The sequence below is a fragment of the Bufo bufo genome, chromosome 10 (assembly GCF_905171765.1).
Source record: "Bufo bufo chromosome 10, aBufBuf1.1, whole genome shotgun sequence".
NCBI lineage: Eukaryota > Metazoa > Chordata > Amphibia > Anura > Bufonidae > Bufo > Bufo bufo.
Genome location: NC_053398.1, coordinates 40656904 through 40669714, shown reverse-complemented (window position 1 = coordinate 40669714; position 12811 = coordinate 40656904). Strand labels below are relative to the sequence as shown.

At 45.8% G+C, this 12811-nt stretch overlaps 1 protein-coding gene across 1 annotated transcript in view; it reads right to left on the bottom strand.

Annotated features, from left to right (window-relative positions):
* LOC120980014 (mucin-2-like) overlaps nt 1–12811 on the bottom strand; it is a gene marked incomplete at its 3' end in the record, with an annotated part of 74127 nt that overhangs the window by 39605 nt on the left and 21711 nt on the right. Inside the window, exon 4 of the mRNA XM_040408879.1 lies at nt 9717–9936. Coding sequence (XP_040264813.1) covers nt 9717–9936 — 220 coding nt within the window. The remainder of the gene's footprint in view (nt 1–9716; nt 9937–12811) is intronic.

Below are 12811 nucleotides of genomic sequence, written 5' to 3'. Positions count from 1 at the left end.
CTAATTGCAACTGTGTCTCATCATCATTATCCACTTCATGAAACCCTAATTGCCGTTCCCCACCGTCATCTTTTTCTGACTGTGGATGCTCACGAGTTTTGGAATTAGTGCACAAGATCTCCTCATGTCCCTCTTCAAGCGGGCCTGGCGAGAGGGCCAAATCAAGGGACGGCGCTGAAAAGAGCTCCTCGAAATATCCGAGTGTGGGATTACTTGTTTGCCAAGACTCTCCAAGGTGGGAGGAAGGAGGATCAGGGTGAGGATTCTGTTGACCAGACTCTTGGCTACTAAGACTGGAATTTGTGGATTACAGGGTGGTGCTTAACCGACTGGAAGCATTATCTGCTGCAATCCATTCGCACTGGTGTGACTTTGAGAATGGTGTCCTGCGCCGCCCTGCAAACTGGGACATGAAGCTAGGTATCGTGGATGAGTGTGTTTCTTATGCTCTGGCAGCAGGCACAGTTTCACCGCGCCCAGGGCCACGGCCTCTGTGTGCACCATCAACAGCACGTCCACTTCCCAGTCCCTTACTGCTCGCCTTGAGCATATTAAATGGTATATATGCTTGCAAGTATGTCACATGTACAGTAGCGCAGGTTTTGTAAGTGTATGCACAAATAAATTAAACTGAATGTCACAGATATTTAGGATGCGCAAATGTTATACAGAAGATGTAGCGCAGGTAATGTCGCTGTCACCAGCGGCGAAAAAATTAAACTTAATGTCACTGATATTTAGGATGCGCAAACTTTAGTAGTTGCCCCGTTAAAGTAATAACTGGAATGGGGCAACTACAGTACCCTGAAAGATTATCAAAATTAGGGTACGTCACTGAACACCTTGACAATCCCAACACATAGGCGAGAATCCTCCTTCTAGACTTCAGCTCGGCTTTTAATACCATCTCCCCCAGCATCCTGCAGAGGAACCTCACGGCGCTTGATGTCCACCCAACACTACGACATTGGATCATGGACTTCCTCACTAACAGGTCCCAGGTCGTCAGATTAGGCAATCTGTCCTCCAAACCGAGGGTCACCAACCGACCCCTCAGGGATGTGTACTATCGCCGTTCCTGTTCTCTCTGTACACAAACGAGTGCAGATCGGCTGAGGCCTCGGTTAAAGTCATCAAGTTCGCAGATGACACCACACTCGTGGGCCTGATTAGCGACAATGAGCAGGCCTACCGTAAGGAAATCGACAGGGTCAGCAACTGGTGTGGCGCACACAATCTGGTCCTAAACACCACAAAGACGGTCGAGCTGGTCATCGACTTCAGGAAGAGAAGGGCAAATCCGCCCCCGACCTACATTGATGGATCTGAAGTCGCAAGGGTACCCAGCGCCCGCCTCCTAGGCACGACAATCTCTGAGGACCTATCCTGGCGTCCCAACATCTCGTCTATCTGTCACGGATGGTGTACAGGAAACAAGACAATACAATATGAACAATGACTCACTGGATCCACAACTAAGGAACAAAAGGGAGACCCCTGCAAGAGACCTGCCGCTCTCCCTTATTGCTCAGCCTATGCGACCACCCCAAAGGTGGATGGGCGCATATCAACGTACCTCGACTATCTTACACCTTATGACCCTACAATATTGAGGGGACACGACCACCGGCTCCCTACACAGACACGGAGGGAGTCAGGGTCACCTGGATCCAGAAAACAGAAAATAATAAATACATAAACAGAACTTATCTTGCAGACGACTGGGGACTGGACTGAGAACTAGGAACAGCATGCACACACACTCCAGGAAGTTGTATAAGCCGCACACTACTGCATTCTGGGGAGGAACTTAAAGGGCAGTAATCAGTCCAACTGCATGACAGCTGAGATAGGCTAACGAGATGAGGAACTTAATCAAAACAAAGAAACTCAAGGAGGAGGATCTGGAAAGCTCCTGTCAGAGCTTCTCAACTGTCTGGTTGTGACACTATCATAAAGAAGGCTCACCAGCGGCTCTTCTTCCTTCGACAACTGAAGAAGTTCGGCATGGCACAGGACCTACTGAAGTCCTTGTACTCATGCACCATCGAGTCAAACCTGTGCTCGTCTCTCCTGGTTTGGTATGCCGTCTCATCAGCCAGTGACAAGCGCAAACTACAAAGGGTCATCAGCTCGGCGGAGAGAACTACCCGACTGCCACTACCACCCCTTGACTCTATCTTCTCCTACAGACTGCGCTCCAGGGCTCTGAAAATATCCAATGACCACTCCCATCCGGGCCATCATCTCTTCAGACGTCTAAAGTCCGGCCGCAGGTATCAGGCCATCCCTGCAAGGACATCGAGGAGGCTGAACACTTTCTTCCCAACGGCCGTCAGACTGCTGAACTCACCACGCCCCATCACCCGCTCATAATCCCTCACTCCTGCTGTGCCCATCGCAGAACCTTGACCCCCCCCCCCGTGTTCTCCACCGCCTCTTGTCAACCACTAGTACTATGCCTGTACCTGTGCCTAACCCAATTCCGGGCACGATCGATTGTGTCGTGTTTTGCGAATAAAGCTGATTCTGATTCCAATTTAGAAAAAAGACGACTGAGGGGAGATCTAATTAATATGTATAAATATATCAGGGGTCAGTACAGAGATCTATCCCATCATCTATTTATCCCCAGGACTGTGACTGTGACTTGGGGACATCCTCTGCGTCTGGAGGAAAGAAGGTTTGTACACAAACATAGAAAAGGATTCTTTACGGTAAGAGCAGTGAGACTATGGAACTCTCTGCCTGAGGAGGTGGTGATGGTGAGTACAATAAAGAAATTCAAGAGGGGCCTGGATGTATTTCTGGAGCGTAATAATATTACAGGCTATAGCTACCAGAGAGGGGTCGTTGATCCAAGGAGTTAGTCTGATTGCCTGATTGGAGTCTGGAAGGAATTTTTTATTCCCCTAAATTGGGGAAAATTGGCTTCTACCTCACAGGGTTTTTTTTTTTGCCGATGACGCGTTACGGCCAGCCAATCACTGTAATGCCAGTAACCAACATGGCTACGGCATTACAATGAGTGCGAGTACCTCGGCGCATTTTTTTTGGCTACGTAGCAGGCAACAAACGTGCGAGGAGGAGATTCCAGCATCTCGCTCAAGCACACGCGGTGTTCGGCAGAATACCGCGATGTGCCAAGCATCCCAATGCTTGAGTAAGAAATTGTTCTGCCGAGCATGCTCGCCCAACACTATTTATGAGAACAAGCCTTTATGGCACAGGGATTGTTTAACCACTCGCCGTCACGGTAACGCCGATAGGCGTCCGGACGGCAGCGCTCTCAGGTCTCAGACCTGAGATTTCCTGTGAACGCGCGTTCACAGGAGCGCACGTTCACAGGATTGCGCAGAATACAAGTTTAACTACAGCTGCCAGCGCTGATCATTGGCTGGCAGGCTGTAGATTTTTAAAAGAACCAATCAAATAGGTATATCAGAAGCTATTTTGTAAATAGCGTCTGATATACCTGCTACCTGCTCCTCTGGTGGTCCCTTTTGCTTGGATCGACCACCAGAGGACACAGGCAGCTCTGTAAGTAGCACCAAGAATCACACACACATTACACCCCCCCCTGTCACTTATTAACCCCTGATCACCCCATATAGACTCCCTGATCACCCCCCTGTCACCCCCCTGTCATTGATCACCCCCCTGTAAGGGTCCCTTATCACCACCTGTTAGTTAGCTACTTGTTAGGTAGTTAGCGCCCAGCCCACCACACCGCAGTCACTGATTAGTCGCTGATTAGCGTCATCGCTGTCGCTAATCAGCACTAGTACTATATAGCATCTGTAAGTGATCAAGACTGATCGCAATCAGATCAATATCAGTACATTAGGGTGCAAAAACACCGTAAAATCACTGCGGCGCTATAAAGATCACTTTTGAGCTTTTTGGATCTTTATTAGCGATCGCAGCTTTACTTCGCAAGTACTCCTTTTTACTAGGCAGGTGTGCTCTTTTTCCTGGGTAGTCTCAGAGGAATACCCCCTAAATTTAGTTAGCCCAAAATGTCAAAAAAGGGGTATTCCGCTGAAGAGGCCTATAGGATTCTAGCCCTGATGGATGAAAGTGAAGGGGATGCCTCACCCGCTGAATCCTGTGGTTCAGAATATGAACCTGTAGACAGCAGTGGCACTCTAACCGCTAGTGAAGATGACGAGGTTAAGGTCCCTGCTATGGTCAGGCGTACCCGACTCCATGTCAGTGTTCTGCATACCCCGCCTGATGAGCCTCATTCGCAGCAGAGTGGTGCTAGCACTGATCTTTTTTATGGTGCGGTATACACCAACAGCGCAGCACATCCTGGACCTTCTACCAGCACTGCCGTATTCCCTGGTGAAGTGGCGAGCACCAGAAGGGCAGTTCAAGCTGGTACGGTGGCGCGTGCAGTAACTGCCCCGTCGCAGCCACCATGTTCACAGGCCCGTAGAGCCCTTAGTCTCCCAGAGGTGCTGCAAACCCAAATTGGCAATCCCCTGCTTCTGTCGCACCCATATTGCCCCCTTTCACCGCCCAGTCTGGAGTTTGCGTGGAGATAGCTCATTTATGATCAGCCCTTAAGTTTTTTGAGCTGTTCTTCACCACGGATCTCTATTACTTAGTTGTGGCAGAAACCAACCGCTACGCCACAAAGTATATAACCGACAATCCGGAAAGCTTGGAAACCAGTCACAGTTTCCGAATTTAAAATATTTTTGGGCCTTATCCTCAGCATGGGTCTAACAATTTTTTTTTTATTGCGGTCCTATTGGTCTAAAGACCCAATACATTACATGCCCATGTTCTCTGCTGCTATGTCCAGGGCACATTTTGAGGTCATCATGCGCTTTATGCATTTCACTGACAATAAAACCTGTCATCCAAGAGGCCACCCTGCTTATGACCGGCTCCACAAAATTCGGCCCTGATGGACCATTTGTCATTCAGGTTTTCAGATGTGTATACCCCCAAGCAGAACATCTGCATAGACGAGTCCCTTGTACAATTTACCGGGCACCTTGGCATAAAACAGTACATCCCCAGCAAGCGAGCCCGGTATGGGGTCAAAATGTATAAGCTCTGTGAAAGGGCCACAGGCTATACATATCGTTTTAGGGTCTATGAGGGAAAAGACTCAAAACTGGAGCCGGTCGGTAGCCCTGACTACCTGGGGAGCAGTGGCAAGATTGTCTGGGACTTGGTGTCACCCTTACTCCACAAGGGGTACCACTTATACGTGGACAATTTTTACACAAGCGTGGCCCTCTTTCGGCACTTACATATAGTCGGAATTCAATGCTGTGGCACCGCGCGACCTAGTCGCTGGGGCTTCTAGCAAACGGCTCGTTAATACCCGACTTGCACAGGGGGAGAGGGCTGCCTTGTGTGACCAAGAACTGCTCGCGGTGAAGTGGAGGGACAAGAGGGACGTTTACCTTCTGTCCACCATTCACGCAGACACGACTGTACAAATTGAAAGGGCAACTGGAGTCATTGAGAAACCCCTCTCTGTCCACGACTATAAACTTCACATGGGAGGGGTGGACTTCAATGACCAGATGTTGGCTCCCTATTTAGTGTCCCGCTGCACCAGACACTGGTATAAGAAGGTGTCTGTTTATTTAATTCAATTGGCTGTGTATAATAGTTTTGTTTTCTACACTAAGGCTGAGAGAACGGGATCCTTCCTAAAATTACAGGAAGAGATCATTTCGGAACTCCTGTATCCAGGAGGGTCCGTGCCCCAAGTCCCTAATGTAGTTAGCCGGCTAAATGACAGACAGTTCCCGAGTGTCTATCCTGGTACCCCAACTCACCGTTCCCCAAGAAAAAGATGTTGTTTCTGTAGCAAGGCACACAGTGGTCTTAGGGCCCGTATGCTCAATATAAGGAGAATAGCAGAAACTCCTAATGCTGGCTATACATGTAATGATTGTGGAGACCCTCAAATGCCAGGGCAGTACAAACACCCCACAAATGACCCCATTTTGGAAAGAAGATACCCCAAGGTATTCGCTGAGGGGTATATTGAGTCCATGAAAGATTGAACTTTTTGTCACAAGTTAGCGGAAAGGGAGACTTTGTGAGAAAAAAATAAAAATCAATTTCCGCTAACTTGTGCCAAAAAAAAAAATCTTCTATGAACTCGCCATGCCCCTCACGGAATACCTTGGGGTGTCTTCTTTCCAAAATGGGGTCACATCTGGGGTATTTATACTGCCCTGGCATTTTAGGGGCCCTAAAGCGCGAGAAGAAGTCTGGAATCCAAATGTCTAAAAATGCCCTCCTAAAAGGTACTCATTGGAATTTGGGCCCCTTTGCGCACCTAGGCTGCAAAAAAGTGTCACACATGTGGTATCGCCGTACTCAGGAGAAGTAGGGCAATGTGTTTTTGGGTGTCTTTTCACAGATACCCATCCAGTGTGTGAGAAATATCTCTGTAAATGACAACTTTTTCCATTTTTTTATACAAAGTTGTCAATTTACAGAGATATTTCTCTCACCCAGCATGGGTATATGTAAAAATACACCCCAAAACACATTGCCCTACTTCTCCTGAGTACAGCGATACCACATGAGTGACACTTTTTTGCAGCCAAGATGCGCAAAGAGGCCCAAATTCTAATGAGTACTTTTAGGATTTCACAGGGCATTTTTACGCATTTGGATTCCAAACTACTACTCACGCTTTAGGGCCCCTAAAATGGGGTGTATTGGGGTGTATTTTGACATATACCCATGCTGGTTGAGAGAAATATCTCTGTAAATTGACAACTTTATATAAAAAAAATGGAAAAAGTTGTCATTTACAGAGATATTTCTCACACACAGTATGGGTATATGTAAAAAGACACCCCAAAACACATTGCCCAACTTCTCCTGAGTACGGTGATACCACATGTGTGACACTTTTTTGCAGCCTAGGTGCGCAAAGGGGCCCAAATTCCAATGAGTACCTTTAGGATTTCACAGGGCATTTTTTTGCATTTGAATTCCAAACTACTTCTCACGCTTTAGGGCCCCTAAAATGCCAGGGCAGTATAAATACCCCACAAGTGACCCCATTTTGGAAAGAAGACACCCCAAGGTATTCCGTGAGGGGCATGGCGAGTTCATAGAAGATTTTTTTTTTTGGGCACACGTTAGCAGAAATTTTTTATTTTTTTTTCTTACATAGTCTCATATTCCACTAACTTGTGACAAAAAATAAAATCTTACATGAACTCACCATACCCCTCACGGAATACCTTGGGGTGTCTTCTTTCCAAAATGGAGTCACTTGTGGGGTATTTATACTGCCCTGGCATTTTAGGGGCCCTAAAGCGTGAGAAGTAGTTTGGAATCCAAATGCGTAAAAATGCCCTGTGAAATCCTAAAGGTACTCATTGGAATTTTGGCCCCTTTGTGCACCTAGGCTGCAAAAAAGTGTCACACATGTGGTATCGCCGTACTCAGAAGAAGTAGGGCAATGTGTTTTGGTGTGTATTTTTACATATACCCATACTGTGTGTGAGAAATATCTCTGTAAATGACAACTTTTTACATTTTTTAAACAAAGTTGTCAATTTATAGAGATATTTCTCTCACCCAGCATGGGTATATGTAAAAATACACCCCAAAACACATTGCCCTACTTCTTCTGAGTACGGCGATACCACGTGTGTGACACTTTTTTGCAACCTAGGTGCGTAAAGGGGCCGAAAGTCCAATGAGTACCTTTAGGCTTCACAGGGTTGCTCAGATTTTAGCCCTGCCCAAAATGCCAGAACAGTAAACACACCCCACAAATGACTCCATTTCGAAAAGTAGACACCCCAAGGTATTCACTGAGAGGCATAGTGAGTCCGTGGGAGATTTTTAATTTTTTTGCCAGAAGTTAGCAGAAATAGAAACTTTATTATTATTATTTTTTTCCTCAGAAAGTGTCATTTTCCGCTAACTTGTGAAAAAAAATTAAATCATACATGAACTCACCATGCTCCTCCGCGAATACTTTGGGGTGTCTTCTTTCTAAAATGGGGTCATTTGGGGGGTATTTATACTATCCTGGCATTATAGCACCTCAAGAAACATGACAGGTGCTCAGAAAGTCAGAGCTGCTTCAAAATGCGGAAATTCACATTTTTGTACCATAGTTTGTAAACGCTATAACTTTTTCGCTAACCAATAAATATACACTTATTGGATTTTTTTTTATCAAAGATATGTAGCACAATAAATTCTGACACAAACTTGTATAGAAATGTAATTATATTTGAACAATTTTACCAGAAAAAGTTAAAAATACACTTTTTTTTTGAAAATTGCGGTATTTTTTAATTAATATCCGAAAAACCAAAAATCTCAGCAGCAATCAAATACCACCAAAAGAAAGCTGTATTTGTGAGAAGAAAGGGAGGTAAAATTCATCTGGGTGCCAAGTTGCATGACCGAGCAATAAACCGTCAAAGTTGTGAAGTGCCGATTTGTAAAAAAGGGCCTGGTCACTAGGGGGGTATAAACCTGTGGTCCTTAAGAGGTTAAGGTCTACAGCAGGGATCAGCAATCTCCAGCATTCCAGCTGTTCTAAAACTACAAGTCCCAGAATCCTCCTTTCATTTCTATGGGAGATACAAGAACAGCCAATTATTTGTGCATGCATGGAGTTGTAGTTTCACAGCAGCTGGAGAGCCAAAGGTTGCTGATCCCTGTCAACAGTTTTAGGATATTTACAGATCCTGAGGATGACCTAGTTTCAAAGGGGAGGTGGATAGCATTGACACTCTTTAGTTAAGTAAAATCAAATTAATGGGTCTACAGCACAGTTGTTAGCACTGGTTAGTCCTGGGCTTTAATCTGACCTAGGGCAACTTCTGTCTGATCTTTGTCTGTTCTCCTGATCCTAACATGTTAATTGGCCTCTTAGGAAAGTGACCCTAATGTATCTGAATGGCCTTTCACACAGACCGATAATCAGCCGAAGGAGCACTCATTTTTTTAAAGTTATTCCTGACTATTACCCCATGTATTAGTGCAGAAAGACAGTATGAAAAAAGAATTTGCGTGCTACTCAACTTGGTGAAGGTAAGTATTGCCAGTTCAAATCCAAAAGGACTCTTTATTAAGATGATAGATGGCACGTTTCGGGCCCAATCTGGCCCCTTCATCAGAGACATGTAAATGTCACATAAGGATATTTAAAACACAAGAATGCGCCAAAATTCTAATTCCCTTCCTATCTTGCATTATAAATAAGCCGGTGCTCATTTCGCAGCTTTTGGATCTTTTACGCAGGCATAAAAATGTATGTTTGTCTGCAGCATATCTCTATGACAGGGATGGACAACCTGAGGCTCTCCAGCTGTTGGAAAACTACAATTCCCAGCATGCCCAGACTGCCTACAGCTATCAGCCTACGGCAGGGCATGGTGGGAGTTGTAGTTTTACGACAGCTGGAGAGCCGCGGGTTGTCCATGCCTGCTCTAGGATGTGCTGCTGACAATATTGTCAATGAACGTTGGTACGAACGATCATATATAGTGAATGAATGTTCATATGGCTGCTTGGTGCTTGCTCTGGGCAGAAGTCTGCCCTTGTAAAGGGACCCTTAGATTTTGGGTTTGATTGTGAGCCTCACTGGAGAGAGAAATCTATGTGAGTGATTATATTCTGTGTCCAGCAATGCAGAATTTATAAGCACTTTATGAGCTATGGACCATGTAAGCCATCGTATTTCAGGTACTTACCACACATTTGTGGGCTCCTCCAGTTTTCTGGCTTTCCATTAGCATTGGCGCACTGTTTGGAAAATTCAGACAAGGTGCTACAGATGCAAAACACAGCCTGACTCTCACTACTGTTACAAGTACAGCTGTCACTTTCACAGATCTGTAGGTAGGGATTTAAATCGTAGTGTGCAGCACAGTCAGACAGTTCAGGACTGTGCAGTATTGCACATGCTTTATTCTGAAAAATAGGAAGAAACACATTTTGGTAATTTTCATCTGTCACTTTACTATGATGTCACAAAATATGCAGACTTTCTCACCGTTCCAGATACTACCTATTTCTATACATGCCAGCAGCCCATGTGTTTATGCAAACAGTTGGATAGGATGGTCGCTGGTAACAGATTCCCTATAAGCCATATGTTTATCAGTTTGATAAGAATTTAGCTTAAATAAGTGTTTATGAGCTGTCAGTAGTTCAGAGATAAGAGCTACACATCGAGCCATCAGAACAGCTCCATGATCAGGTTAAAACAGAAAACAATATTCTGCAAATACAGTGAAAGTGAAGGCTGTAGAACAAAAACGGTTGCAAATATTTATCAAAGACCATTTTGTAAAATGTTTTTTTTTTGCTCCAAAAGGATAATGTTGATCAAACACCATAGCGCTCGGGTGCTCGGGGGCTCAGGCCGAACACATCGGGATGCTCGGGTGCTCTACTGAGTATAATGGAGGTCAATGGGAGAACCTGAGCATTAAACTAGGCACCCCCTGCTCTGAAGAGGGGAGGGTGCCTGGTTCATAGGAAAAGGTCAGAAATTTATGGAAACACCACCTAAATGGTTCGGGAACAGCATGGGGAGGATGTCTGGATGCATCTTGGACTCCCAGGTCGCTGCTGGGAGCGATGTTGTCCTAGTAATACGCCACTTTTACAGACTGACATTAATACGCACCAATCCAAAGATAAAATCGATTTTAGAGGAAAAATTGATAGGAAACATTCTTTCCTGTATATTTACAAGTATATAAAGTGCAAGTGCTGCCAAAAATTACAAGGAAGAGGCACTCCGATACAACCTGTATATCACATAAAGGAGGGACTCATTCACATTATGGTACAATTGTTCATGTAGTGGGACTCCTACACTCATAAAGCCTATGCACTAAGTGAAAGGGCTGCCAAAAATTACAGGGAACCGGCATTTCAATACACCCTTTGTTACACATAAAGGAGGGCATCATACACAGCCTTGAAAAATTATGATTGATGGCCTGCTGGTGAGCCTTAAAAATATTTGGAGCAAGAGCCTGCTGATATGACCATCTAAAACATTATGGGTGAGGGCTTGCTGCCGCTTTGGTAACTCTAGATAACCTAGGGCCGTCCCCGTGACGGCGATGATCCTTTCGGATGTCTGTCCTATCAACTATCAATGTTATTGTCAGTGCAGACCATGGTGACTCTGTGTAACGGGAAATCATGGTTCGATTCCAGAGAGGGAGCCTGAGAAACAGCTACGGCTACCACATCCAAGCAAAACAGCATGCGTACAAATTGCCTATTAGGTATAATTAGGTGAGGGCCTGCAGGTGATCTGACCCTGTAAAAGATTTTAGGTGTGGGCCTGCTGCTTAGCTGACACTGTAAAAGATTGAAGCTGAAGGCCTGCTGGGGAGCTGACCCTGTAAAAAATAATATGCAAGGGCCTGCTGGTGAGCTGACCCTGTAAAAAATTATATGTGAGGGCCTGCTGGTGATCTGACCCTGTAAAAGATTTGAGGTGCGGGCCTGCTGGTGAGCTGACCCTGTAAAAGATTTTAGGTGCTGGCCTGCTGGTGAGCTGACCCTCTAGAAGGTTGTAAGTGAGGGCCTGCAGGTGAGATGACCCTATAAAACATTATATGCAAGGGCCTTCCGGTGAGCTGACCCTGTAAAAGATTTGAGGTGTGGGCCTGCTGGTGAGCTGACCCTGTAAATGATTTTAGGTGCAGGCCTTCTGGTCAGATGACCCTGTAAAAGATTTTAGGTGTGGGCCTGCTGGTTAGCTGACCCTCTAAAAGGTTGTAGGTGAGGACCTGCAGGTGAGCTGACCCTCTAAAACATTATATGCGAGGGCCTTCAGGTGAGCTGACCCTGTAAAAGATTGTAGATGAAGGCCTGCTGGTGATCGGACTCTGTAAAACATTATATGCAAGAGCCTGCTGGTAAGCTGACCCTCTAAAAAATTACATGCGAGGGCCTACTGGTGAGCTGACCCTGTAAAACATTATATGTGAGGGCCTGCCGGTTAGCTGACACTGTAAAAGATTTTAGGTGCGGGCCTGCTGCTTAGCTGACACTGTAAAATATTGTAGCTGAAGGCCTGCTGGGGAGCTGACCCCGTAAAAAATAATATGCAAGGGCCTGCTGGTGAGCTGACCATGTAAAAGATTTTAGGTGTGGGCCTGCTGGTGAGCTGACCCTCTAAAAGGTTGTAGGTGAGGGCCTGCAGGTGAGCTGACCCTATAAAACATTATATGCGAGGGCCTGCTGGTGAGCTGACCCTGTAAAAGATTTGAGGTGCGGGCCTGCTGGTGAGCTGACCCTGTAAAAGATTTTAGGTGCAGGCCTTCTGGTGAGATGACCCTGTAAAAGATTTTAGGTGTGGGCCTGTTGGTCAGCTGACCGTCTAAAAGGTTGTAGGTTAGGACCTGCTGGTGAGATGACCCTCTAAAACATTATATGCGAGGGCCTTCAGGTGAGCTGACCCTGTAAAAGATTGTAGGTGAAGGCCTGCTGGTGATCTGACCCTGTAAAACATTATATGCGAGGGCCTGCTGGTAAGCTGACCCTCCAAAAAGTTATATGCAAGGGCCTGCTGGTGAGCTGACCCTGTAAAACATTATATGCGAGGGCCTGCTGGTGAGCTGACCCTCTAAAAAATTATACGTATGGGCCTGCTGGTGAGCTGACCCTGTAAAACATTATATGCGAGGGCCTGCTGGTGAGCTGACCCTCTAAAAAATTATATGCAAGGGCCTGCTGGTGAGCTGACCCTCTAAAGATTTTTATGCGAGGGCCTGCTGGTGAGCTGATCCTCTAAAAAATTATATGCGAGGGCCTGCTG